We start from the raw sequence: 25,688 nt of genomic DNA, 5'->3' as shown, positions 1-25,688 counted from the left end.
CTTCTATTTCAAATCCTGGCTACCACCAAAACCAGGCAAGGGCTGGGCTGGGCTAGACGGGGCGGGGCGGGGCGGGGCTGGAGGGAGGGAGTAAGAGTTGCTGCCATGGAGACCTAGGGACAACTGCTTAACCGGCGTCTTTCTACCCGCCAATCAGAGAAGTCGCGGAGTCCGGCGGACTACATTTCCCAGAAGCCTCATAGCTCCGCTTTGTTTTTCGGCTCTTGACTGGGGCCGCTGGACCACTCTAGTTTGGGGCTGCTAGGAAGGCGCGGGTTCACCGAGCCTTTCTGGGGGAAATGGTCTCTACCCGACCGCTTGCGGGTTGAGAAGGGGCCGCCGTGGCAAGTTGGCAGGCCAGCGCAGCGGGTGCACCGGCGAGAAGGGGTGCATTGTCGTCCACACCTGCTGCTGAATGTCTAACCCGGAGGATGAGGAGAGGCTTTTGCCACTCGCCCAGAGATGGCCCCGAGCAAGCAAGTTCGTACTGTCCGGCTGCGCGGCTACAGTGGCCGAGCTAGGTACCCGGCCGCCCACACCTGGGCCTCCTCGGCAAGTCGCCGCGCCGTGGCGCTGGGGGAGGGATGGGCGCGCTGCTTCGCTCCAGGCTGTGTGCATCCCAAGAGGTTGCGCCCTCTTCTTGCACGCCTGCCTGGCCAAAGCAGCAGGGTGGAGGCAAGGCCAGCTTTGGGAGAAGGAATTGAAGGTCTCTGAGGTGCTTTCGGTCCAATTTCGTCTAATCTCCCTTAGAGATGTGCTGTTGTGTCCGAATGTATACTTTTAGAAGCTTCATAAGCTGTCATTCCTCTCAATGAATCATTTTCCTTTTGGTAAGGATGGCCTTTTTAAAAAAATACATTTTTCATCCTTATTGGGGTCATCTCTGACAAGATTTACACACTTAGTCTCATTGTCTTTTAAATCCAAGTTGTGGATTTACCTTGTGGGACTTCAATTATTAACCATTCATTGTTGAGCATGGATTTAACATCTTCCAGTTACCTGACCTCTTTGAGTTGAACTCATCTATATTGTGTTTACTTTACAGGAAGGATCCTGAGAAGTCAATGATATGTAAATACTAAATTCAAGGCAGGGCACCTATTAATTGCGACATCATTGTAATTACTACAGTAGTAGGGCCTGAGGATATACAGTTGAACAGTTCCTGTTCTGACCTTCTTACAAGGCTGGTGGGAAGACATGCAGAGAAAGACAATTACAATGTGCTACTTATTATGATGAAGCTATTTTTAGGTTATCATAAGAGCCTAGAAGAACTGTTTGATCTGCTAAGTGAGTCAGAGCAAACTTTGAGAGACCACCCAGAGGGAAATTATGATGCCCTTGCATGATCAGGTGGTGTTTCTTCCAAGGGTTTTGTGAGTAGAGTGCCTGTGTGTTCCCTGTGAAGCTTTAACTGTGTATTTCAAGATTACCCTTACATTTTCTTGCCCACTAAACACACACACACACACACACACACAAAAGAGGAATACCTCTGATGCATTAATCATTTGTGAATGTTAGTCCTGTTCTAACATGAGTTTATTTTGCATTTCTGGCAGAGCCAGCACATGCTGTTGTTTGTCTTTTGTACTCTCACACTTGCCCTTTGCCCTTACCCTGTCCTTTCCTCTCAAAGCTGATGGAGGGATTTTATTTTTCATTGTTTTTCCTGAAATAAAATTTATCAACTTTAAAAGAAATCTAAAGTGAGATTGCTGAATAATTAGATGTATTTCCAGTTTGTTTTTTAACTGATGTTTCTCCTTATGACTCAATGGCTTTTTGTGCAGGAAGACTGCTATTGTAAAAAATTCAGGGAGAGAACTGTGTGGGGAATGGAGATGGGAAGCAAGGGATTCACAATATTGGATGATTCTGAGTACAAATTTTACAAATTGATTCAAGGTTTTACAAATTGATTCAGGATCAGACCCCAAAACATCTAGTAACCAGAAAGAAAAAAAAATATTTTGAGAGGCATAATTTGTACTTAGAGGCTCCTGTTTCTTGTGACTTTTCTTCAGGTTCTTATGTCAATACAACATTTCTTAATTCTCCATATACAAGCTAATTCTGATTCAGGGAAACTATTGGCAAGATATTCCAAAGTGGTAATATTTAATATTATTTTCCTTCTCCCCACTCCGTCTCCTCTTAGAAAAGGCGTGCTCAATTGGGTGCTGTGGCACAGGCCTTTAATCCTAGCTGCTCTGGAGGCTGAGGCAGAAGAACTGCATATTTGAGGCCTGCCTGGGCAACTTACATAGGCCCTGTCTCAAAAAATAAAAGGGTCCAGGGTCATAGTTGAGTGGTAAACCCTGGATTCAATCTCCAGGACCAAAAAAAAAAAAAAAAAAAAGAAGAAGAAGAAGAAGAGAGAGAGAGAGAGAGAGAAAGAAAAAGGCATGTTGAAGATTTGTATTAGGTGGTGATCATTGAAATCTTATGTCAGTAATGTTCATGAACCTGTCCTAATGTGAATAAAATCAAGTTATAAGCTTGATTTTCCTTATATGGATCAGGTAGCTTAACTCTGTTTTAAGGTAAAAGATCCATCTCTACTTCAATATGTAAACAGAAAAAGGTTTTACAAGTATAGTTGATAACTTGTAAGGAGCCTACAAATATGCCACGCTTAAACTTATCAGTGCTGGAAAACAACTAATATGTCTTAATTTAAGAAATATTGAGCATGCCACCCTTCTATATAAAAGAAGACATTATGAACTCCATTGAATCTTCTGTATCTCAAATATCAGGGCTATGATTCGTTTGCATGTGAAAAATCACCCATGAAATTATAAAATTCTGCTTTATCTTGCATTTATGATAGTACATAAGAATACATAGTACAGTGTTCTAAAGTTACAACAGATGTTAAACAATCATGGTTGCAATCAGGAGGACACCACAGAATATGGATATTTATTTTCATTGTAGAGGGAAAAAACTAAAGTTACTAAAGTAGATTATTGATTGAAATCTTGGAATAAAAAGAACTCAAGGGTTTTTTCACTTTTTGACTTTTGATTGGTGATCCAGTTTGCTCTGGTGCCCTGATTCTTAAATTTGGGAGTGTCTGAGAATCAATTTGAAACCCTTGTAAGTCTGCCAAATTAGAGTACATGGGCATGGGACTAGAAAATCTGTAATTCTAAAATTTGACAACCAATAATCTTGGGAAAACATTAGTCCTATGATTTTAGAATTTTTGCTTGTTTCTCTGAATGTTGTGGGTTTTTTCCCCTCGCTTGTTTGTTTTTTGTTAGCAACCTTTCCCCTCGATCTTACAAAAACTCGACTCCAAATGCAAGGAGAAGCTGCTCTTGCTCGGTTGGGAGACAATGCAAGAGAATCTGCCCCCTATAGGGGCATGGTGCGCACCGCCCTAGGAATCATTCAGGAAGAAGGCTTTCTAAAGCTTTGGCAAGGAGTGACGCCCGCCATTTACAGACACGTAGGTATTTATCTTGATTCTAGCTGGTAAGTTTGTTATGAGTCTTGTGTTTGTCTCCTCTGTGTTTCCTTTTAGCTGTATCCAAAAGCCAGCTAAATTTTTTTTCCCCTACTGATGATAAATGAACATATAATCAATCTCTTAGGAAGAAAAAGTTATCTATTGTTACTAAGGAGTTACTATCCTAAATTTTTAGAAATGCATACTAAAGTATTTAGGGATGAACTATCATGATATCTGGGAAGTACTTCAAAATAATTAAGAAAAAGAATGAAGTACATTTTGCAGTTGGTAAATTTTAATGGTAAGTTATATATTATTTACTTTGCTGTTTGAAAATATTCCTAATAAAAAGTTTTTTAATGGTTTAAGAAAAAAGAAACATGAACAATGGTTACTTTCTTTCACATCAGAAACTTCAAACACAAATTTACCTTTTTTTAATGTTCTTTGAAAATTTAGATATATTTACTGTAATGCCAGATCTCCTCTGTCCCATACATCAGAGACCAGGCTGCTCTAAAAGAGAGCAGAGATCCCTGCCTCATCCACTTCTGGCCACAGGGAAAAGGCAACATAGGTGACTTCTGCCTTACTTCCCCAGGGCGCCTAACTAGCTCTGTGGGCCATTAGTGATAAAGGTGGTGAGATAGTAGCAACTGGCTATATATAGTGGTACACACCTGTAATTCCAATGGCTTGGGAGGCTGAGGCAGGAGGATGGCAAGTTTGCGGCCAACCTCAGCAACTTAGTGGAAGCAGGATAGGTGTGGTATTTTAGTATTTTTCTCTTTTACATGTATAATGTTTCCTTAAGCATATGGTGATAGACCCTTGATCAGAAAATTGCCCAGACTGAATATTTACTGGCATCATATTTTTAAAGATGCAATTCTTCAGATGAGAAAGAGCATATTTCTCAAGAAATAACCACAAGCATGCATAGACTATTACGGTTTTCACACTTCATATATTCACAATTATCTTAAAATATGGACTAAAACTTGCTGAAATATCAAGAAAAGCTCTCTGTATGAATACCAAGTGCTGATTTTAATAATTTTACTTTCCATCTTTTAAAATATTTTCTCCTTTGTGTGCTAGTGTTTTGTGTTTCACCTCTTTTCATTTGTATTTTTTTACCACCATCTTTGCTTTACCAATAAGATTCATTTTTTGAGTTTGAAATGTTACTGAAAACATTATGTTAATATAACAAATTCAGTGAATTATATATGTTAATTGAATGTAAATACCTGTTGTGTGCCAAGGTACATATGAGGGCATCTGACATAATAAGAAAAACAAACAGAACCTGCCTGAAGCTTGTGTTCTGATGGAAGGATCAACAAGAAGAACAAGTTGATCACTAATGAGTATGATAGTTGCTATGTGAGAGTGTGCAATGCTTGCCTAGAATACTGGGGGAAAGATTGGAGAGCACTTCCTGAAAAAATATACTGGAGTTGGATTCTGAAAGATTAGGAGGAGTTAGCAAAACAGAGAAGGAAGAACCTATTCTAGAAAGATCAGTGAGGGTCCTACCCCATTTTGAGAAATATCAAGAAGACTGTTTCAGGAACATAAATTACATAAGAGAAGGATGCAACTAGAGAGAGTGTCTAGGTCAGGGTAGATTGTTCTCTTATTTTTTTCAGCATAGAGCTGAATTTGGCCTTTTTAATGATCTATTTTATACAGTATACTCTGGAGGTCGGATGGTCACATACGAACATCTCCGGGAGGTTGTATTTGGCAAAAGTGAAGATAAGCATTATCCCCTTTGGTAAGTTTTGTTTTGAAAATAATATGCTATAGCCTCAAAGACTATCTGTTTATCTATTTATGTAAAACTGTATATTTGTTACAATTATAATTGCTTAGGCTTAAAAAACAAATAATTACAATATAAATCCAAATAATAGAGTGTTTACTGAAAATTGTAAACAGACATAATATGCATATGTAGAAATATTTAATATTTTAATAATGAAAGAATTATAAGGGAGCACTATTATTATTATTATTATTATTATTATCATCATCTTGGTTTGGTGACTATAAATATAACACATTAAACCATTGGATTATGTACATTTTATGGTTATAACACTCAAAAGACATTATTCTCAATTTCTAATATTAGAATTCTCAATATTCGAAATTGAGAATAATGCTATTTTTGATGATATGATTTGGTAAGTGTCAGGCCTTACGTATCTGATAAAATCCTTAAAGTTTTTCTTGTTTAGTGCATTTGAGTTACCTGTATACCCATATTTTATTCAGACATCACTGATCCCAGAATCAAATTTCTAAATGAAAAATATATCTTAGAAAGAAGACACACAAAAATGAAGTAACCACTCTTCCCTTTGGATTTTAGTCAGATGAAAATAATAACTTTTCTTCCTCCAGCAAGCTGACCTGTGGTTAATGCATGCTTCCGCCCACACACACACTGTGTATGGCTTTTATATTATTAGATGTTAGTGTGTGATCCATTTCTTTAAGGCTGTGTCAAGGGGAAGTAAACCATCATTCTCATTTTGTACAAGTTTCATTAAGTAAAAACAAGAATAGTAAAATCTAGTCCTCTAAACTTAAGCAAAATGCTTGCTTTTTTTCTGTCAGTACTTAGCCTCCTTTTTGAATGATTTTAAATTTCTTTAAAAATACCTGTTAGTAGATTTGGCAGTCTTATAATTACAGAGAATGGCAAGTTTCCTATGTAATTTTGTTTTGGGCTCTTTTAATTATTTTTGGAGCATAAGGAAGGCATAGTAATAAACATACATTCTGTGAGCATTTGTCTTTTTTAAACAAGCCTGTTTTAGCAAACAATTTTCCATTAGAATATTCTCATTCCCTAATGTTTAGATTGCAAATTTAGAAGCTTGGGAAAATGCATAAGAATTTAGGGATTTGAAGACATAAACTAATATACTTCATTCTCAGAATGTAAAAATGAAGAATGTATCAGATTGACTTTTTACCAAATCCTCATTTCCCTTTAAATGTAGGTTCCTCTGACACTCCTGTAAGTACCTCCATCTTTGACTTTCTGGATATTGTACTCTTTGACTCTTTCAGTATCTCTTCTGGTTTCTTCTTTGCCTCTTTGCTGCTGTTCCCTGCTGGTAAGACTGAGGTGGCTCCTTGAAAGTCAAGGACCAGTCTTGGTCATCACTGTTTTGCAAGGGAAGAGCACCATGCTGGGAACAGTTTCTATTCACCTAGTGTCCACTGAACTGGATCTCTGCTCTCCTCCTGTTTGCTGTGCTCTTCCACTCCTGCAATCTCAACCACAGCTGCAGGCTGCTCAGTTCCAAATCAGCACATATAGTTCGGACCCTCAACTTCTAGGCTGTCTCTTTGATTCAAGTTTTTCTCTGCAATAACATATTTTTTCATGCCATTAATCTTTCTAAGACTCATATTGTCATCATGTCATTGCTTATTAAGAACCATAGTGACTTCCAGTGACCAACCTATGCTGGTCTTTTAGCAGAGTACCTTCTTTAGTCCTCCCAGTGCATATCCTAGAACATTGTGATTTAGAATCAGACAGAGATGAACTCCATTTTCCACTCTTCTACTGTGTTACCTGGGCTTCACTTTTTTTTAAAATCTTCAGTTCCTCAGCTATACAAGTAATAGCTACCATTAAGCTTTTGTAATTTTTAGGAGTTGATAAGATAATGAATGTTATGTCCTGTCACTTAGAATATATAAAACAGAAACCATAAAAAATAGGATACTATATATAATACAAATAGACCTCCTACAAATCAATGAAAAATATAGAGAATGCAATGGAAGAATAAGGACAGGATTGTCAATAGTTTCCAAAAGAAGAAATATAAGTGTTCATTAAACATGTAAACATACGCAACCTCCCCAGTAATTAATTTAAGGGGAATCAATTAAAACTATCTTTATACAGTTAAGGGAAACATAAGTTACTACAGACTATACTTTTTGTAGTGTAAACTACTGGTGAAAAATTCTACATGTGCAATCTGTTGACTCAGCTCCTTATTTATGATTATAGTCATTTTGTCTAGTTTTGCTCACTGTTGGCTGATGGGGGAGGAAAAAGACTAGACCAGGAATGGGAAAAGTTTCTTCACAAAGAGCAATATTTTCAAAGCCCTTCACTTGGAAAACTACTAAAGTAGTAGTTTTAAAAATTTGGTGTACCCATTTCTATGAGGTTGATTACATCTCTGCTGTTTTTCTCATCTGGTAGTCAGAATTAAACTGCAGCTAAATGATTCAAGTTTTTCTCTGCAATAACATTTTTTTTATGTTATTGTTTATATCTTAGAAGCATCCACCCTTTCCTTTGGATTTCAGGCCATGTAAGATCTGAAAGTGCAAATCTTAATTTTAGTTCCTTTTGGTCCTTTACCCTCCTGTCACTAAACAACCAAACCATCTATTTTTTTCTCTGTGGTTCATCTGGGTATATCCTTTTTTTTCACTTTGTCTTAAATTTATTACCCAGGGCCTGTCCCAGCTTAGTACTGGTTCACTGTAAAATTTGTGAAATTAATGGCAACTTTAAAAACAATGTCTCTTTTTACAATTAGGAAGTCAGTCATTGGAGGGATGATGGCTGGTGTTATCGGCCAATTTTTAGCCAACCCAGCTGACCTAGTGAAGGTTCAGATGCAAATGGAAGGAAAAAGGAAACTTGAAGGAAAACCACTGAGGTAAGTTTTCCAGTTAATTGGTGCTTTTGCTTCCCTTTGATATCATCATATTTTGAATATTTATTTAATGGATTTATATTTTTTCCAATCCAGTATTCAGTAAAGGTATTAATACTGTTTTTTTTTAAATTTGGAAGCTATATTTATGAAGAGGAGAGCTGAGCTATATCTTTTCTTTGCATGACAAAGTGTCTATCTTCTCTGTCATGTGTTCATAACTCTTTGCTGCTATCCCAGCCAACATTGTTAGATTTGTCTCCTATTGCAGGTTGATATAAAGAATTTTATTATTAAGGTTTGCCCTGTTATGCACCCCAGCTTTGCCACTATGGTTTGTATGGTGTCATTCACTTAACATTTCCAGTCTATTTTCATCTTTAAAAGGGGTTCTCTCAAAAGGTTTTCGTGATGGTAAACATGCCTAGCTGCATAACATTGCTTTTCTTGCTGTCTTCCAGAAAGAAGGGAATTAACAAGGTCAATCTTATGTTCCCATGGTCTTCTCTAATCTAATTCCCCCTACATTCTAAGGCCCTTTAAGGAAGATTTTTTTTTAAAATTATGCCTCTGTGATATAAAATCTTCCCATTACATTAGCCTATATTAGCAAAGTCAGCCTTTCCTCAAAGGGCAGTTTATTAGAAGAGCCACTTAGCCAGTTTCCCCTGGGAAAGGGCCAAATTTTGCATATAGATAGATCATTTCCAGGAAAGAGGGAAGTGCAGGATAACCTGAGTGGAGTCTGAATCCTCCAGGTCTGCAGCAAAGCCAGAGGTGGAGGAGGAGGGTTTGGAACCATCTTTAGGAGGCCACCCCTGACCACTTCTCTGTACTCACTTCTTCTCTAGCAGATGCTGGAGGATAAGGTTGGGCTGATATTGCCCCATCTCCCCTTCAGCCTTCAGAAAATGGGTAGATGCCTAGCAGAGGAGAAAAGACACAACTCTGACTTAAACGAGGAGTTTACAGAGCCCCATTTGGTCATTTTGTAACAACTTCTAATGACTTTGAATAGAGAGAAGTGATGTAGCCTTGACTGGAGAGAAAAGTGTTGGGAAGGCAGAGGCAGGAGGATTGGGAGTTCAAAGCCAGCCTCAGCAAAAGTGAGGCGCTAAGCAACACAGTGAGACCCTGTCTTTAAGTAAAATACAAAATAGGGTTGGGGATATGGCTCAGTGGTCAAATGCTCCTGAGTTTAATCCCCGGTACCAAAATAAAAAGCTATGTTTTAAACTGATTCCCCAGGGTTTTAATCCTCTTTTTTATCCCTAACACTGGAAATTTTGGGTTTGACTATACTTAATGTTGTAGTAAACAGCATAATCCTTGGGATCAGCCCAAGGGTCCAATCCAGCCTCAAGCTTTACTACATTTTAGCTCTGTAATAGTAGTCAAATTCCTTAACCATTCTAGCCTCAGTTTCCTCACATATAAATTGGAATAATAATACACATACCTCAGAAACCTTTCAAGATTAAAATGCATCTCATGTATAAAGTGACTGCTACTTAGTAAAGGTACAATACATTTTAGCTACAGTGATCATTTGTGATTCCTTGTAGTATAATAGCAATTATGCATCTCAAGAATGTCATATTTTTGATGTGATTCAAAGAGTAAAATACCTTAGTAAAATCCATACAGCTGGTAAGTGGTAAATGTGACGTTTGACTCCAGATTTTTTTCTGTCCATATCAAGCCCAGACTTTTCTTTTACATCAGAGGCTCCCAGATTTGATTCATGCTTCAGCACCATTTTTCACCTGTCTACAGAAATGTGAGCAAAATAAAGATAGGATAGCAAATTTTCATAAAGCTCAAATCATTTAATTTTAAAAATTCTTAGAATATTGCGCATTCTACTTTTGATCTATAAATATTCTTTCTTTTATGAAGTTATAGGAGAGTGATTTTCTTTTTTATTATTATTGTTTGTTTTATTTTTTACTGTGATGTTAGACATCTAACCCAGGGTCTTGCACATGCTAGGCAAGGGCCTTACTGTTAAGCTACATTTTTAGCCCTAAGAATCAATGTTTTTTTTAATGTTGTTTGACAAATTTTAAAAATTTGCACGTCCCCTGCAACATTAGTAAGAGGCATCCAGAAGTTCTGACTGTCACTGTTTCCTCCTATATTTAATATGCCTACCAATGATATGTCAAGAAAGATATTTTGATCTTTTTTAATAATCTGAGAAGATGACACAACTTATCATGATTTGTATTAAAAATGTTTAAATCAAATGTTGGTGTTCTAAAGGATTAATAAGTTTATCTGCATATTAGACTTACATGAATTCCTTTAATTTCTAACAATTCTGAGTAAATGTTATTTTACTCTATAACAGTTATAGGAGAAGCTTATTGGATTGCATTCCATTCTCAAGAGTACACCAACTTTTCACATTTCATTATTATTCTCCTTAGATTCCGTGGTGTGCATCATGCTTTTGCAAAAATCTTAGCTGAAGGAGGAATACGTGGGCTGTGGGCAGGCTGGGTCCCCAATATACAAAGAGCAGCACTGGTGAATATGGGAGGTAATGAAAACTTTATTGAATTCTGAGAAGTTCAAACAACTTAATTCTTGCATGCTCTTGTATCAGGGATATGAACATTTTTATTTCATTATTTATAATAACATATATCAGCCACAGGCTCCATATGTTTTATGTTTATTATAATTGAATATATTTCCTGGAATATTTTTACCTTATTCTACAGTAATGTATGACAAGGATTTTCTTCTTAAGAAAAACCAATTATGGAAATAAGGAGAAAAGACCAAACTATTTCTAATCTTCTCTCTAATCCTTACCTCCTTTTAAGATTGATGTTCATTATATCTACAATGTCCAAATCCTTACCCTTGGCAATCCTCCTATTCCTATATAATCCACCTTGTTCAGACTGGCACCCAGGCCAGGAAAGTAAACAATCTCTTATTCATTTCTACCCTTCGCTTCTCATTTTCAGTTCTCAGTTTCTTTTCTTATGCCTTAAATATGAACAATTTTTATTTGTCAGTCAGACCTGAATAAAGCTGGAAGAACATTAAATTTTTTAAAAAGATACCTCAGAAAAATACTAATTTATTTTTATTTAAGACATGCTATTAAAATAGTAATATATACTACTGGTGAAGTTTTTAGTTACATTGAACATTAGAGAAAATATGAGAGAAAAAGTATTTTTTAAATAAAGAAATTATGGAAGTACTTTGGATTAGACAAAGAGGAATGAAGGGAGGGGAAGGGGAATGGGAATAGGAAAGATAGTAGAATGAATCAGACATAACTTTCCTATGTTCATATATGAATACATAACCAGTGTAATTCCACATCATGTACAACCAGAAGAATGGGAAGTTATACTCTATGTAGGTATAATATGTCAAAATGCATTCTACTATCATGTATAACTAAAAGAACAAATTTTAAAAAAATAAACACAACATTACTGAAAAAAAAAATAAATTATAGGTTGATAGGTGACTCCACTAAGAGAGCAATTTTAACTTCAAAATATAGAACATGTTAAAATATTTTGTAAGAAGAGGTTAACAGCACAGCCATCATCAGACTGAGATAATCAGTTGTTAACTGATAATAGAGAAAGATGTGAACCATGGATGCTGATGCACATATAGCAAAAGGAAGACAAAAATTTCATAGGAAGTAAATATAGGAAAGGTCACAGCAACGGTGAAAAAAGGAAGCTGCTGATCTTTCCTGTTTCGAAAAACAAGAGCACAGAATTTGAGGTGCAGAAAAGAAAGCCTCATTCCTGCCCTCCTTGGTTTCATCTCTGAGAGCAGTCAGTCATGTTTGTGCATGAGAAGGCAGCCTTCACACTCACCACTACCATCTTCTGAGTTCTTAAAAGTTTCCCCCTCTCCAGAATGCACCTATTATCCTTAAAGTAACCATTTCCACAGTGCCAACCATCAGAACCTCTCAACTAGACCACTGCCACAGCCATCCATCTGGTCTCCCTCTCCAAATTTGTACCCAGCATCCAGAGTGAGTCATCCAAAGCAAGGAAATGAACATGTTATGATGCCCCTAAAACCTGGCACTGGCTTCTCATTACCCACAGAACAAAGTGGGAATTTTGGCGCATGATGTAGATGGTCTGTAGGATTTGCCTTGTGCTTTCAGAGAACTGAACGGTTCATTGATCCTGTTGGAAAGAGTGAAGCAACAAGTCATGAGCCAAAAGGTTCCACTTCCTGCACATGCATAGCTCTTCTTCACCCCTCTCCTTTCTGTCCTCTTCCCTGTTCTTTTGTTTAGTTTTCCTTCACAGATCCTCTATTAAGAGTAATATTCTTGTCTGAAGAATTCTTCTCCACCAATGTATTGTTCCAGAACCTTCCACAATCCCTTTAACCACAGCATGTTATCTTAGATGCTCTTTTGTGTGTTTCTATAGTTCCCTGTGCCTATTTCTGCTGCTTGTAGCTCATTTCATTGCTTTCTAATGTCTGAACGTTCCACTAGATATGAGCCTGTTCCACTAGATACAAGCCTCTTGAAGGCAAGGACTGTGTGTTTATTCATCTTTATTTTCCCCATCTTTCATGCATTAAACATTTGATGAATTAGTCATTAAACATTTGATGAATTAGTCAATGAAAGAATCCTTTCTAAGTCCAATTATATGATTCTAAGAAATTTATAAGGAGCACTTTCAAGGATTCCAGTAGTGTATCACTTAAAGGAAGTAAATCTATTTTCTGTTTTGCTATTCTATCAATTTGTGTCTAGTGTATCACATTATTACTGGATATTTTGGTTTTCAGAGAACCTTTCTGATTGTAGTTTATCAATTTGTTGCCTAAGATTATTGCCCAGATTTCTCTTCCAAATTCTAGTTACTTACTCAGAATCTTTTTTGGGGTATCTTAAGTATTTTCCTTTGAATGTGTCAAAATCAGGCTCTATATAAAACCATCTTTGTTTCCATTCTTTATAATATCAAAATATAAAACAATCCCTTCTGCTATACAAGTGAGAAACCTAGGCATGACTTTTGGCTGTTCCTTTCATTTGTTTCTTATTTCTAAATAGTCACCACGTCTAGGCAATGTATTCTTATAGATATAGCACGAATTTAAATGCTTCTCTCCATCCGTGGAGCCACTTGTTTATAAATGATGGAGTCTCAACTCAACCTAACTTTGACCCCAAAATGAATTTATTAGTTGGCTAAAAATTCCAGGGGTTGAGCTCAGGTTAGTCATAGCTGGATTCAGGTATTCAAATGATACATCCAAGTGTCACCTCTTCCTCTTTTCCTCTTCCTCCATCCTCTGCCTGAATGAATGCTATATTTCATTCCGGTACACATTCCTGCCACAAGCCAGTATACTCTTTACGCAAAAGACATTCATTGTTGCATAAATGAATATTTAAACCTTCTTTTTCCATTGCCAGATTTAACCACTTACGATACAGTGAAGCACTACTTGATATTGAATACACCCCTTGAGGACAATATCATTACTCATGGTTTATCCAGGTAAGGGATTGTTTTAGTATGACCCTGTTTTTTTGTTTTTTTTTTCTTTTTATATTATCACCCTTTCTGGCTTTTGTGGCATAAATTCCAACTTGGGGACACTCGATCAGGAATCTAGTGGTATCACCCTTAGAGAAGGATGATAGTACACTCATTAAGAGTAATATTTTTAAATTTTATTGCAGTTAAAATAGGGAGGAGAGATAAAATCACAAGGCTATTTCAGATTAAACCTCCCAAAATATTTACAACTTGATGGGGCCATCCCAGGGTCAATTTGTGTTAAAGTTGCTGTGTAGGCCCCTGTGTTGACACACAAACAGTGCATCCAGCCCCTGCCTAGGGAGCTGACCAACAGGAGAACAAGACAAGTATAAAAACACTGCATAGTAAGTGCTGAAACAAAATGGTCACTGGAGGGTTCAGAGGAGGGAGAAACAATAACCACTTGGAAGGACTCACAAAGGCAGAATTAGATAAGAATTTGAAGAAATGTGACTCTTCTAGAGATGAACAGAAAGAAAAGCACTCCAAGCAGGGGCATTTCCTCAATCTCTCCATATCACAAGTTCAAATTACCCATGAGAATGAATTGGTTTTTAGATGTCTACTGTCCTTAACATTGGAGTCATTTCATTTAGCTTCTGTTCTTGTTTACAAATTCTGGATCCCTCTAGGCTATTGAGATAACCCCCAAAGAATATAAAATAGTGTCAAACCAATGATATTTAGAGATACATATATTTACTAACACACACCAGGAGCACTCTGGACTCAGGTCCTTTGCTGTTCCTTCCTTCAGGTCTTCACAAAGGGGACTCAGTGATGCTGTCACCCCCTAGAACTTTTCCCTGCCTGCCTGTCACCTAGTTTTTCCCTCTCACACTACCCCATCTTATTTTTTATAGCATTATCAACATCTGAAATTATTCATCTCTTCTTTGCCTCTCCCCACGTAGAGTGTAAGCTCTTCCAGGTCAGGGTCTACCTGCCTCATTAATGGTCTAAAAGGATGTCTGGTACCAGGAGGTGCTCAGTGTGGATCTGTTGCCTGACATTTTTTTTCTTTGAGATATATATATTTTAGTTGGATACAAAACCTTTATTTTATTTGTTTATTTGTATGTGGTACTGAGGATCTAACCCAGCGCCTAGCATGTGCTAGGTGAGCACTCTACCACTGAGCCATAACCCCAGCCCCTTGCCTGAAATTCTTTTTGATATTATCTTTTTCTTTCTACTTCTTTACTGAATCAATTTTGCACTGATCTTAAGCTAAAAGAGCACCATCATAAAGAATATTATAATAATATATTTAGGATTCCATTCTTTTTAAGTATCAATTCCCCTTCCTTAAAATATAGGAGGTCTTGTATATTATCTTTCAATTTCATTAATTTGTATCTACAGTTTATGTTCTGGACTGGTCGCTTCTGTTCTGGGAACACCAGCTGATGTTATCAAAAGTCGAATAATGAATCAACCACGAGATAAACAAGGAAGGTAATGAGAAATTCTTCTATATTTGTGTGATTGTCTATAAGAATACAATTTTTTGAAGATACTTTCCTGGGTATTTTTTTTTTTTGCAATAGTGGGGATAGAACCCAGGGGTGCTCTACCACTAAGCTATATCCCTAGCCCTTTATATATATTTTATTTTGAGACAGGGTCTCTCTTGCTAAGTTGCTGAGATTTGTCTTGAACTCGTGATTCTTTTCCTCAGTTTCTTGAGTCACTGGGATTACAGGCGTGTGACACTGTGCCTGTTTTATGTAGTTATCCTTTTTTTGGGGGGAGGTACTGGGGATTGAACTTGGGGCACTTGACCACTGAGCCACATCTCCAGCCCTGTGTTGTATTTTATTTAGAGAGAGGGTCTCACTGAGTGCTCAGTGCCTTGCCATTGCTGAGGCTGACTTTGAATTCATGATTCTCCTGCCTCAACCTCCTGGGCTGCTGGGATTACAGGCATGTGCCACTGCTCCCAGCTTGTAATTATTCTTGATAGAAATGTATTTATGTGTTTTTGTGGTCAAAGAGGAAATTGTTTTTATGTAATCACTTCCTCTTTGTCTGATGAAAAACTACTATGTATTTGTGGAAATGAGCTAATTAACAATCCCATTATTTCAAGGCAAGGAATTAATTGTGACTTGTTTTTCAAAGAGTTTTTGAAAGCATTCTCTGCTGAGCATTTACACAGCACTTTCTTCAAAAGCCTTTCACTTTCAGGTAACATGGAGAATTTGAGTCAATATGAAATAGTCCCTCCTCTCTGGAAGAAATCAGATGAAGTGAATTCTAAGTATAAGATCAAGGGTGGATGAATCAGAAGTCAGCCTTGAAAATTTCTTTAAGCTCAAATGAAGCTATCTATATCTTTAAGACCACAAATATTATTTGTTCAAGATGAGCAGAAAATATTTAACTTATAATATTCTTTTAGACAATTTTATTTATGTGTCTGTTTATACTGAGGAAATTTAACAGGTCTTTTGTTCCCTTTTAGGGGACTTCTGTATAAATCATCAAGCGATTGCCTGATTCAGGCTGTTCAAGGAGAAGGATTCATGAGTCTATATAAAGGCTTTTTACCGGCTTGGCTACGAATGGTAAAGTTGGACATTTTATTTCTTCCTTCCTTTTTCTTTTCTTTATATTTAAATCTATAAACATTTTCCCTTTTCTCTTCTGGTTTGTGGAATGGCCCCTCTCCCAACTGAAGATCCATCCTTTCTGTTTTAAATCTTGTTCAGTTTTCTTTCACCTCTCCTCAGAGCCATATTGCCTTTCTTGGTAGATTAAATTAGTTACCTCTATTAACAAATAGATTGGTAATCTGTTATAAAATCAGTGGATAGATTTTTGGTAATATAGAACCTTTAGTAGTCTATTTAGCTAAAATACAGTAGATTGGGACAAGTATACTGATTTCAGTAGGGATTTTTCCTATGAGAAGTTTGCAGTTTCAAACAAAATTTGTTACTTTGATGGCAAATGTTACATCTGCTGATTACCTTAAAATTCTGCTCCATGAGAAACCATTATATCATCCTTATTTGGTTTAAATGTTATTTTTATACATATATATATATATATATATATATATATATATTTATTTATAATATATTTTATATTTTAAAGTGAATTAAGATGTAGGATTAGATTTGTTTAAGTAATATAAATACAACATAAGGTACTCATGACTTTTGTAAGCTAGAAAATATTTGAAAGAATGGACAAATTATGGATTTAGAAAGTCAAATAATCAAAATTAATAATCATATATAGCATATATGTACATGTGTATACATATTTAATTGAACACCTACTTCATGCAAAGCCCTGTACTAAGGGCTTAGCCTTAAATAAGAGACTGGAAGTGATGAGTGTTACAGGAAGAGCTCTTGTGCTATAGAAATGTGTAACAAACAAGTATGGCCTATCCTGGGAAGTTAAGAAAAACCCTCTGGTTCTTAGAAGGCTTTGTAACTGATATTGGAGTAATGAGTACAACTTGGCCAGGTAAAAGGGACAGAAAGGAGCACTCTGTAGAGAGCCATAGTTGGAGTAGACAAGACAGCGTGATGAGTACAAGGAAGCCCAGCAGGCCAAGGCACAGGGCCCCCAGGCAGAGAGTGAAAGGCTTGATTCAGGAGGGCCACCTGAACCCTACAGTGGTGGCCATTGGCTTGATTAAATCTGCATTTTTAGAAAGATTCTTCTAGCTTTCCTGGGCTGAGAAAAGTGTAGAGTAGTGATAAATGAGGATAATAGTGGCTTAGATGAGAGTTGGTTATGGGACAGAAGATGCTTAATAAAGTGGAATTTAGGAAGTAGAAATGTGACCAATGGGATGAGGATAGGGGAATGGAGGAGAAGATAAGAAAAGTCAGGCCCTGAGCAATCAAGGTTGATATAATATCTCCAAACGGGGATTATTTGCAAGGAAAACAGTTTGGGAGTAAAACGAGTTTAGTTTTAGATCTGGGAGGTTTGGATACGCATAGCACATTTGAGTGGAAAGGTCTAGATGAATAATTTAATATATAGGTCTGGACCTTACAAGAGAATTGGGGATGAAGATTTAGATTTGGGCACGGCCAACATATAGATGGTAATTGAAGCTCTGGGAATAAATGATTATTAAGGGACAGTAGATGTTTATTAACATGGAATTAATAATCAAAATAATAGCTCAAAGCAATAACTGATACAAAATGTACTAGAAAAAAAATTTAAAAATTTAAAAAATGTACTAGAGTTTAAAAAACGCACAAACATTATTTTGGTGGTATTGATTATGCAGTACCTTGGTATTATCTCAAAACTGAAAAAGTAGGTTTTGTTTTGACTTACATTAATCAGACATTATCACAGGCATAGCTAATATACTAATGAATAAGAATCTTTGTGCTAGAGGAGCTTATAACAAAACTTAGAAGTTAAGTAAGTAGTTAAAATCCTAGTAATGATATATATTTCTAAATACATATCACAGAAACACTTGGTATATGATGAAAACTGTGCTAGTTATTTTTATGACTTAACTTATTGAATTTGCCCCACAATTTCTGCAGTAAGTTGGTCTCCTGTTCCCCATTTATAGAGGAGGACATAAAAATGTAGTCTGAATAACTTGGCAAGGCTAAAATGGCTGTTAACTAATATTCATACCACTGACAAATCCAGTGTCAAATCCAGGCAGCCTGATTCTGGAGGAGGTAGCATCAGGGGTTGCATTAGTACCTGTCAGTGGTATGAACAATACCCTGTGGGAACATGGCTTATATAATAGAAATGGCTGTAACCTAATCTGAAACTAACAAAACTCTACGCAGAGCTGTTTTTGAAGCCTCAGTACATATTGGTCAAGAGAAATAGGAGGAAGCAATGGGAACCTGGGCACCATGTTATGTGTGTGCCCGGTGAGTGTGAAGAACTGTCAGCAATTCAGTGTGTCTGGAGACAAGGTCTTCAGTGGGAGGTAGCAGGAGATGAGGCTGAAGATCTCCCCAAGGACCCAGATGGAAAAGACCTTGAAGGCCAAGCTTAGTGGTCTAGGGGTGATCCTGCAGTCAGTAAGCACCTGTGTAATCATGGGAACAACACACTAAGATTACTGTGAACATAGTAGAGATGACATATGTAAAACTGGGGCATAAGAAAGTTTTGATAGTGGTCTAACCAAGAAATCACTGTACAAAACGGAAGGAAAACATTCTAAGGACACTTATGGTTAATGCCATAGGACTTTGTAACTGATTATATATGGAAGGCAAGGGGCAGAAAAAACAAAATGGGATTTTTATGTTTCTAGTTCAGGTGATACATTGCCAGAACATTAAGTTAGGATCAGTCAGGATGAGGGGCAGGAAGATTTTACAAGTACATTTAATGTAGATGCATTCTCTTTATATGTGAGATTTAGGAAATATAGATGACAAAAGAGTATTAAATATGTTCAAAGCTCTTTGCATACATTAATTATTGTTAGACTCTATTTTTAGGAACCCAGTAAAGCAGGTAGTGTTATCCTCATTTTTCAGATAAGAAAACATGGCTAAATGTTTAAGAAACTTACTGAAATTCATACAGCTAGTACATGGCAGAGCTACATTGCTGGCAGGTCTGTTCAATTCAAAACCTCCTGCTTCTTACTAATGCAGTAAACTGAGTTGCTCAAGACCCTGCAGTTAGTTTACAGAAATTCTAACACAATAGAAATAATATGTAGTGATGGAGAGGTATTAGCAAAGAAAGGATGGCTAACCAGCAAAGATCACCAGGGTACCATTGCATGCTGATTTTCCACAGTGCATGAGTCTGAGCTCAGAAGCCTGACTCATGAACACTTCTAAGTAAATTGGTCTTGACAATACAGACTCACCTAGCTGAACTCATTGAAACTGGTGATTAGACCAAAGCACCTGGAATATTCAGTGCACTACACATAGAGCAAGTCATCCAGGTGTTGATGACCTCAGGCCAGCAGGCTTCCTCTGGAATTCAGGCTATATGGTGGCCCAAGTTATAATTAGAAGGTTGCTGGCTTACCACAGAATCACCACAGGAAGAGCCTATTTATAGACTTAATATTTCAGAATATCAACTCAAGAGAGCTCTTCTGTGTCCAGCTGCACAATAACAGGCATGGCAAAGCATTCTGCTTTTATTCCAGTAGTTGTGCAAAAGGCAGACTAGAGGAAACAGCATAGGTTCGTCTACACTTAGATTATTTACAGTGATCATAATTATGCCATCGAGGAAATCAATAAGTAAACAGTGTCTGCATGCACTCCTGTGCAGAGACTCAGGAAAACCTCACTCATTTTTTACCTACCACATTCTTGGGCTATGTAATCTCCCTCTGTAAACTCGATACAAAACCCAGCTAAGCTCTCCCCAACCCCTTCCACTAGGTAGAGGTGATATGACCTTGTTGGGCTCAGTCCTAGTTAATTTTTACTTTGTTTGAGTATGATTTTGATAATATAGTGTTGTCTTTAACATGAAGAAGAAATCCAATCACCACAGCAATTAGGAGTGATTGCATGTTTCATTGTTTAAACTAAGTGCACACCCTCCTTGATCTGACTACAGTTAGATCTTTGGTTCACTTCACTTCGGTTGTCCTAAGAATATGGTATCTTTACAGCTTTATAATCATTATTTATTTTATGTCTTCATACATTAACTAAAATGTGTTCTTCTAAATTTACTATTTAGTAAATTCTCAGGTTACCAATGTAACATGTTCAGTATTTCTGAACATATGACAAGTACACATGACAGCTTTACAAACTCCCTAACCAAATACATTTGTATTCTAATTGCCTAAGTTTCTCTCTCTCTTCTAGTATGATGGAGTTCCTCTCCAGTCAGTATTGATCAGAACCAAACAATCAGGAATTAGATCTAAGGTTTCCTTTGGTGTTCAATGTGTACACACTAGTGTTTATTATATCTTCTTCTAACCTGTCTCCTTTTAGAAGTCCTTTGTTCAGGTTAAAGTCAAACCTTTCTGAGATAGAAGCTGTTTTCCCTAGTTAATGTGAATGTTGATATACATGTTGTGAGACATCAGGTTTGGGGGTTTATATATGATCTCTTAAAGAATAATCTTTTATTTTTCTTTCAAGTTTTTAAGTCTAGTTGTTATGCTGCATATACAAACTACGTGTAAAGGGGCCCAGCCTGGACTTCAGGCATCTGAGTTCTAGCGCTATCGCCAGAAGTGGTTATTTCAAAGAACCCTGGGAGTGGAAAACAGAAGGCTGTGGTCTAGTTCTGCACCATGTCAGTAGGCATTTGACTGCTAAACCTCAGTGTCCTCATCTGTTAAATGGGGACATCATGACTTTTCCTTCATATTATACATATACTAGAGAAATAGGTGATAAATAAGACATGAAAATGCTTTTGAAATTATAAAGTGATATACAAAGATGAAAGACAAGATATTTGGTTTTGGCCTACATGGATTCAAAATTACTTTGTCACTCAAAAAAAAGATGTATATGCATATATGTAGAATATTTATAATTTGCTTTGAAATACGCACTAACCTCTTTGGTTAATCTTTCAGACCCCTTGGTCATTGGTGTTCTGGCTTACTTATGAAAAAATCAGAGAGATGAGTGGAGTCAGTCCATTTTAAGCCCTTAAAGATACAGTGTTCAGTATTATTGAAATACGGGCATCTGCAACACACACCCCCTATTATTTCTACCTCTTTAGGAAGACACCTTACTCCACAGAGACTGTGATTTATAGGGGGCAGCACTTTATTTTTCTTTGGAAACCCAAGTTCTCTTTGACTCCTCTTTTTGTCTAAAAGTGATCTGGTCGGATCTCACAAGGCTATCCCAGGAGACCCAGCACACTGTTTTCTCAAGAAGAACGGAACCCTGACGACTTTCATCTTGGGCAAGATGGTTTGGCCCTTGAGATGCTGTTTGTACTGAAGAGACTGCTTAGAGGGAGCCAGCAGGAGGGAGCCAGCATCTCAGAGCTGAAGAAGATAATAGGAATATGGAAGAATATATACGTAGTGCTTAAGAAATACTTTTAACCTGTTATGTCAGTGTTTATAATTGAAGTTTAACAATTCACTCCTCTGTTGTTGTAAAGTATACATATTGTAAATTAAAGGGAGGTAAAAATTCATGAAAAAAACATCTTGAGCTTCCCTACTATTGAAGGAAATGGATGTACATTTTCTTGCAAAGAGGATTAAAAAATAAATGTGAAGTTGAGATGATGTTTGGATGTCAAGCAAAGCTGCTTGCTATCAGTGCCCATCCTTCGCCCTGTGTTCATTGGTTAGCATTCCACCACACTTGCTAGTAACTTCCCCTGATAGCCACAGACTCTGAATCAAGATGAGAAAAGAAAAGAGCATTTGCCTTGTTACATGTCCCATTTCAACACGGATTTATCACTGGATTTCAAGAATGTTATAATGAATCACAGTTGAGGGGATGGGGTTGCAGCTCAATGGTAAAGGGCTTTCCTGGCACATGTGAGGTCCTGGGTTCCATCCTCAGCACCACATAAAAATAAATAAAATTAAGGTATTGTGTCCATCTACTAAAAAATAAATAAAAGAATCACAGTTGATTTGGTTAAAATTCAGCTGCATAGGTCCCTTTGTAAAAAGCATCCTTTGTTACCATCCGCCTTTCAGTGGTATTTTAAAAACAAGACTGATATGAAGTTAGCCAACTCTGATGTGTGTCCTTTCTTACCCTGCTTTCCTAACATTAAGGGAAGGAAAGAGGGAGTAAGGGAAGAGACGAAGAAAAAGAAATCAGAATCTACTGAATCTTACTCAGTTTGACAAATTTTCTTGCCAAAAATGTCATAAGTATAAACAGTCTATGGTATATAGTCATGTATCCAGTCTTTGAACCAAATCAGTTTTCTTACCGGACACAGTGGTACATGCCTGTAATCCCAGCAGCTCAGGAGGCTGAGACAGGAGGATCGTGAGTTTAAAGCCAGCCTACATCAAGGCACTAAGCAACTCTTTGAGACAGTGCCTTTAAATAAAATATAAAATACAAAATAGGGCTAGGGATGTGGTTCAGTGGTCAAGTGCCCCTGAGTTCAAACCCTGGTACTTCTTGCCCATCACTTTTCTTATTTTAGAAAGGTAGGAGATTTCTTCAGATTCATCAGTATCCCACATGCTCCCCCATCCTTAGACAGTGGACAGTTCTGGATGGATTGCTGCACATATGGAAAAAGACTGTAACTGTTAAAATAGGAAAACTGAAAAAGCTCAGGCCCAAGAAAGACCCTGGAACTAAGAGAATAGAATTTGTTATGATGAACACGGATGATGTTGGATGTTGCTGGACAGAAACAATTTTACAAGTGCTCTGTGGTTGCACTAATGTATAATCACTGCCATTTTAAGAGGGGGAAGTACACTTCAAATATGTTATAATGTGATATAATAATATGCAGTGGCTTATTGTTGCAAAATGTGTATTTTAATCTCTTCAAATCCTCTTTAGGTTTTCTATTTTTCCATTGCATTTGCCAATCTGTAATTGATTTGTCAAATGTACTTAACGTATATTATGTGCTTAAATCCCTAGTGTTCTGTATTGAACAACTTTGGGGAAATTTTGATTTTTTATGTTTTGTAATTTATAAGATTTAAATGAAAACTGTATCAAAATAATTACATTGCAACTGAATTATTTTTAAAAAGGATTTAGTTTTATTCTTTGGGGGGGCTTGGGACTAAAACATTGCATAAGTAAGTTCCTTGGTACCTGAATCAACATGAATTGGAATTTTTAACCTGAAATGATTCCTTGGGTTCATCTCCTTTACATGTTAGGAAACTGAGTCTCAGAGAAGTACAGTTGTGCATGCTCATAGTGACTTAATAGTGGAGCCAGGATAAAAATGCAGATCTTCTAATTATTATGATCATTACATCTGATAGTTATTGTGCACTAACTAGATACCAAGTAAATGTCTTATGTCATCTTCACAATAACCCAGTCCAGCAATGTTGCATCTTCCAAAAACAGGTTTTCTTTTTAGTTTTTTGTCTCATACATTTTAAATGAATCTGAATTTCTTCTAGTACAAATTTTAGAATGGAGTCATGATGCTTTGGTTTGAACATTTAATCTGAATCCATAATCTGACTGAATCCTGTGTATCTAACATATAGCCCATCATGGTCACACTTCTCAAGTGAAATCATTCATTAATTATCTTAGAATTTTGCTTTATTTTTGCCAACTTGGGTCTTCTTGTTCCTTTCCAAAATAATCCAGTAAATAACAAGGAATACAAATTTCTGTGGTATTCTGTACATATTCATAGGCTTCACAATTCCACTTTTCCCTTTCTTATTATAACACTACTTTATGTGGTGCTTCTCTATTTCTCTTTAGTTCTATATTGGTAATATTTGACATTTCAGTCCTTTGCTTTGCTTTCACATTTTTTTCTCTTCTCAGATGATTTTTTTTCCTCATTGAAAAGTGTGTGTGTGTATATGTGTGTGTATTTTGGGTTATATAGAGTTCTATATTTTTGGTTATATAGAATTATTATTTTTGTTTATATAGAGTTCTCTCTTCTTTGTATAATTAGCATATATATCTAATTAAAGAGATAGTATTTCTTAAGTTTGCTTAGTTAGGTATAATGTATTTTTCAGGTATTCAAATCCTGTTTCGTTATTATACACTAGTGAGAGGGACTACATGTTCTGTTTTTCTGTGATTTCTGTTCTTTGTAGTAGCATTTTTTTCTTTTTCTTTTTCTTTTTTTTTTTTTTTGCTATTAAGTACTCAGTAAAAATTGTTTGCACTTACATATAACATGAAACACCTAACTTTGTATTAATTTAAGAATTTGTATTTATGAGTCTGGCATTCCTGTTATCATCCAAATTTTTAAGCATATTTATGTATAATTCATATAGTCACACATGTTTTTCTCAGGCCCTCCCTTGGAAAAATGCTTAATTTTAATACTTGGTAATTAAAAATTTGGGGGGGGGATAAATTATCCTCTTATCCCTGATTAAACCAGAATTCTTTAAAGATGATGACCACATATATGTATATACATGCATACATATGTATCTGTGTGTATATATACATATATATATATACACACACACACACACACACATATATATATATATATATATATATATATATAATAAGAATAATATTGTTGTCCAACATTATTGAACAACAGATGATGTGGAAGAAGAACTTAACCTGAAATCTATCCTACTTTGGACTTTACTTCTAACATAATATAAATAGGATCAAATCCCTTCACTTCCCTGGATTTCCATTTCTTTACCAGATGAAATGATTGATCTCTAGAACCTCACCAGTCTATAACTAAAAGGCACCATTACATTGATATCATGTTTTAAAAAAATTTACTGGTGTTTTTTTCCCTCGGTTTATTTCCTCATATTTTAAGATTGGAAAATTTTGTTCAGACTTTAAAATATACTACAGATTTCTTACATGGCTGGACTGTCTCACCTTGAAATCTGTTTTTCTCGGGGAAACAGTCTTCCAACAGACAGCTCTAGACACATCATCCTGTATTCTTACCTTCAATTTCTCCTTCCTGCACCTAAAATCCTCAATGCTATCCCCTGTCAGCCTCCCCACTCCCTGCCCTTTTCTGGCCTTTACCTTTCACTGCATACCTGTCACCACCCCCTGAAAATGCCTTGCTGCACCCATCTCCCCGGACATGTTTGGCTGCTTCTCAAGCAGGATCATTATGTGCCTCTAAACTTTCCTCCCACCACCACCACCCATTCATCTTCATTTGGTTGTCTAGTTAAACTCTTAATACCTAAAATGATCACCTGCTGCTTCCTTCGGAAGCCTTCAACAGCTTCAAAGCCTCCGTACTCCTGTTGCTTCTCCTGCTACACAGTGGTACACATCAACTCCCCCACACAGA

At 36.6% G+C, this 25,688-nt stretch overlaps 1 protein-coding gene across 5 annotated transcripts; it reads left to right on the top strand.

The window, feature by feature from the left end:
* The first annotated feature begins 163 nt into the window (after positions 1 to 163).
* Slc25a27 (solute carrier family 25 member 27) lies at positions 164 to 24,835 on the top strand. 5 transcript variants are annotated; one of them, XM_046426250.2, is made up of 9 exons: positions 164 to 480; positions 3,279 to 3,470; positions 5,168 to 5,252; positions 8,062 to 8,184; positions 10,614 to 10,726; positions 13,625 to 13,709; positions 15,120 to 15,212; positions 16,222 to 16,324; positions 21,301 to 24,835. In XM_046426250.2, exons 1-9 carry the CDS (start codon positions 432 to 434, stop codon positions 21,370 to 21,372), a joined length of 915 nt encoding a protein of 304 aa, XP_046282206.1. In that variant the 5' UTR covers positions 164 to 431; the 3' UTR covers positions 21,373 to 24,835. The 5 variants fall into 5 exon arrangements, with proteins under 5 accessions (XP_046282206.1, XP_058429179.1, XP_046282205.1 ...); XM_058573196.1 differs by having other exon boundaries at positions 164 to 521; positions 21,453 to 24,835; XM_046426249.2 differs by having other exon boundaries at positions 165 to 521; positions 21,301 to 24,834.
* Positions 24,836 to 25,688: the final 853 nt, after the last annotated feature.

This window comes from Marmota monax, unplaced genomic scaffold, assembly GCF_021218885.2.
Source record: "Marmota monax isolate L192 unplaced genomic scaffold, Marmota_monax_Labrador192_F-V1.1 WCK01_AAM20220418_F8-fsc00187, whole genome shotgun sequence".
Taxonomy (NCBI): domain Eukaryota; kingdom Metazoa; phylum Chordata; class Mammalia; order Rodentia; family Sciuridae; genus Marmota; species Marmota monax.
This window is presented reverse-complemented; position numbering and strand designations above follow the sequence as displayed.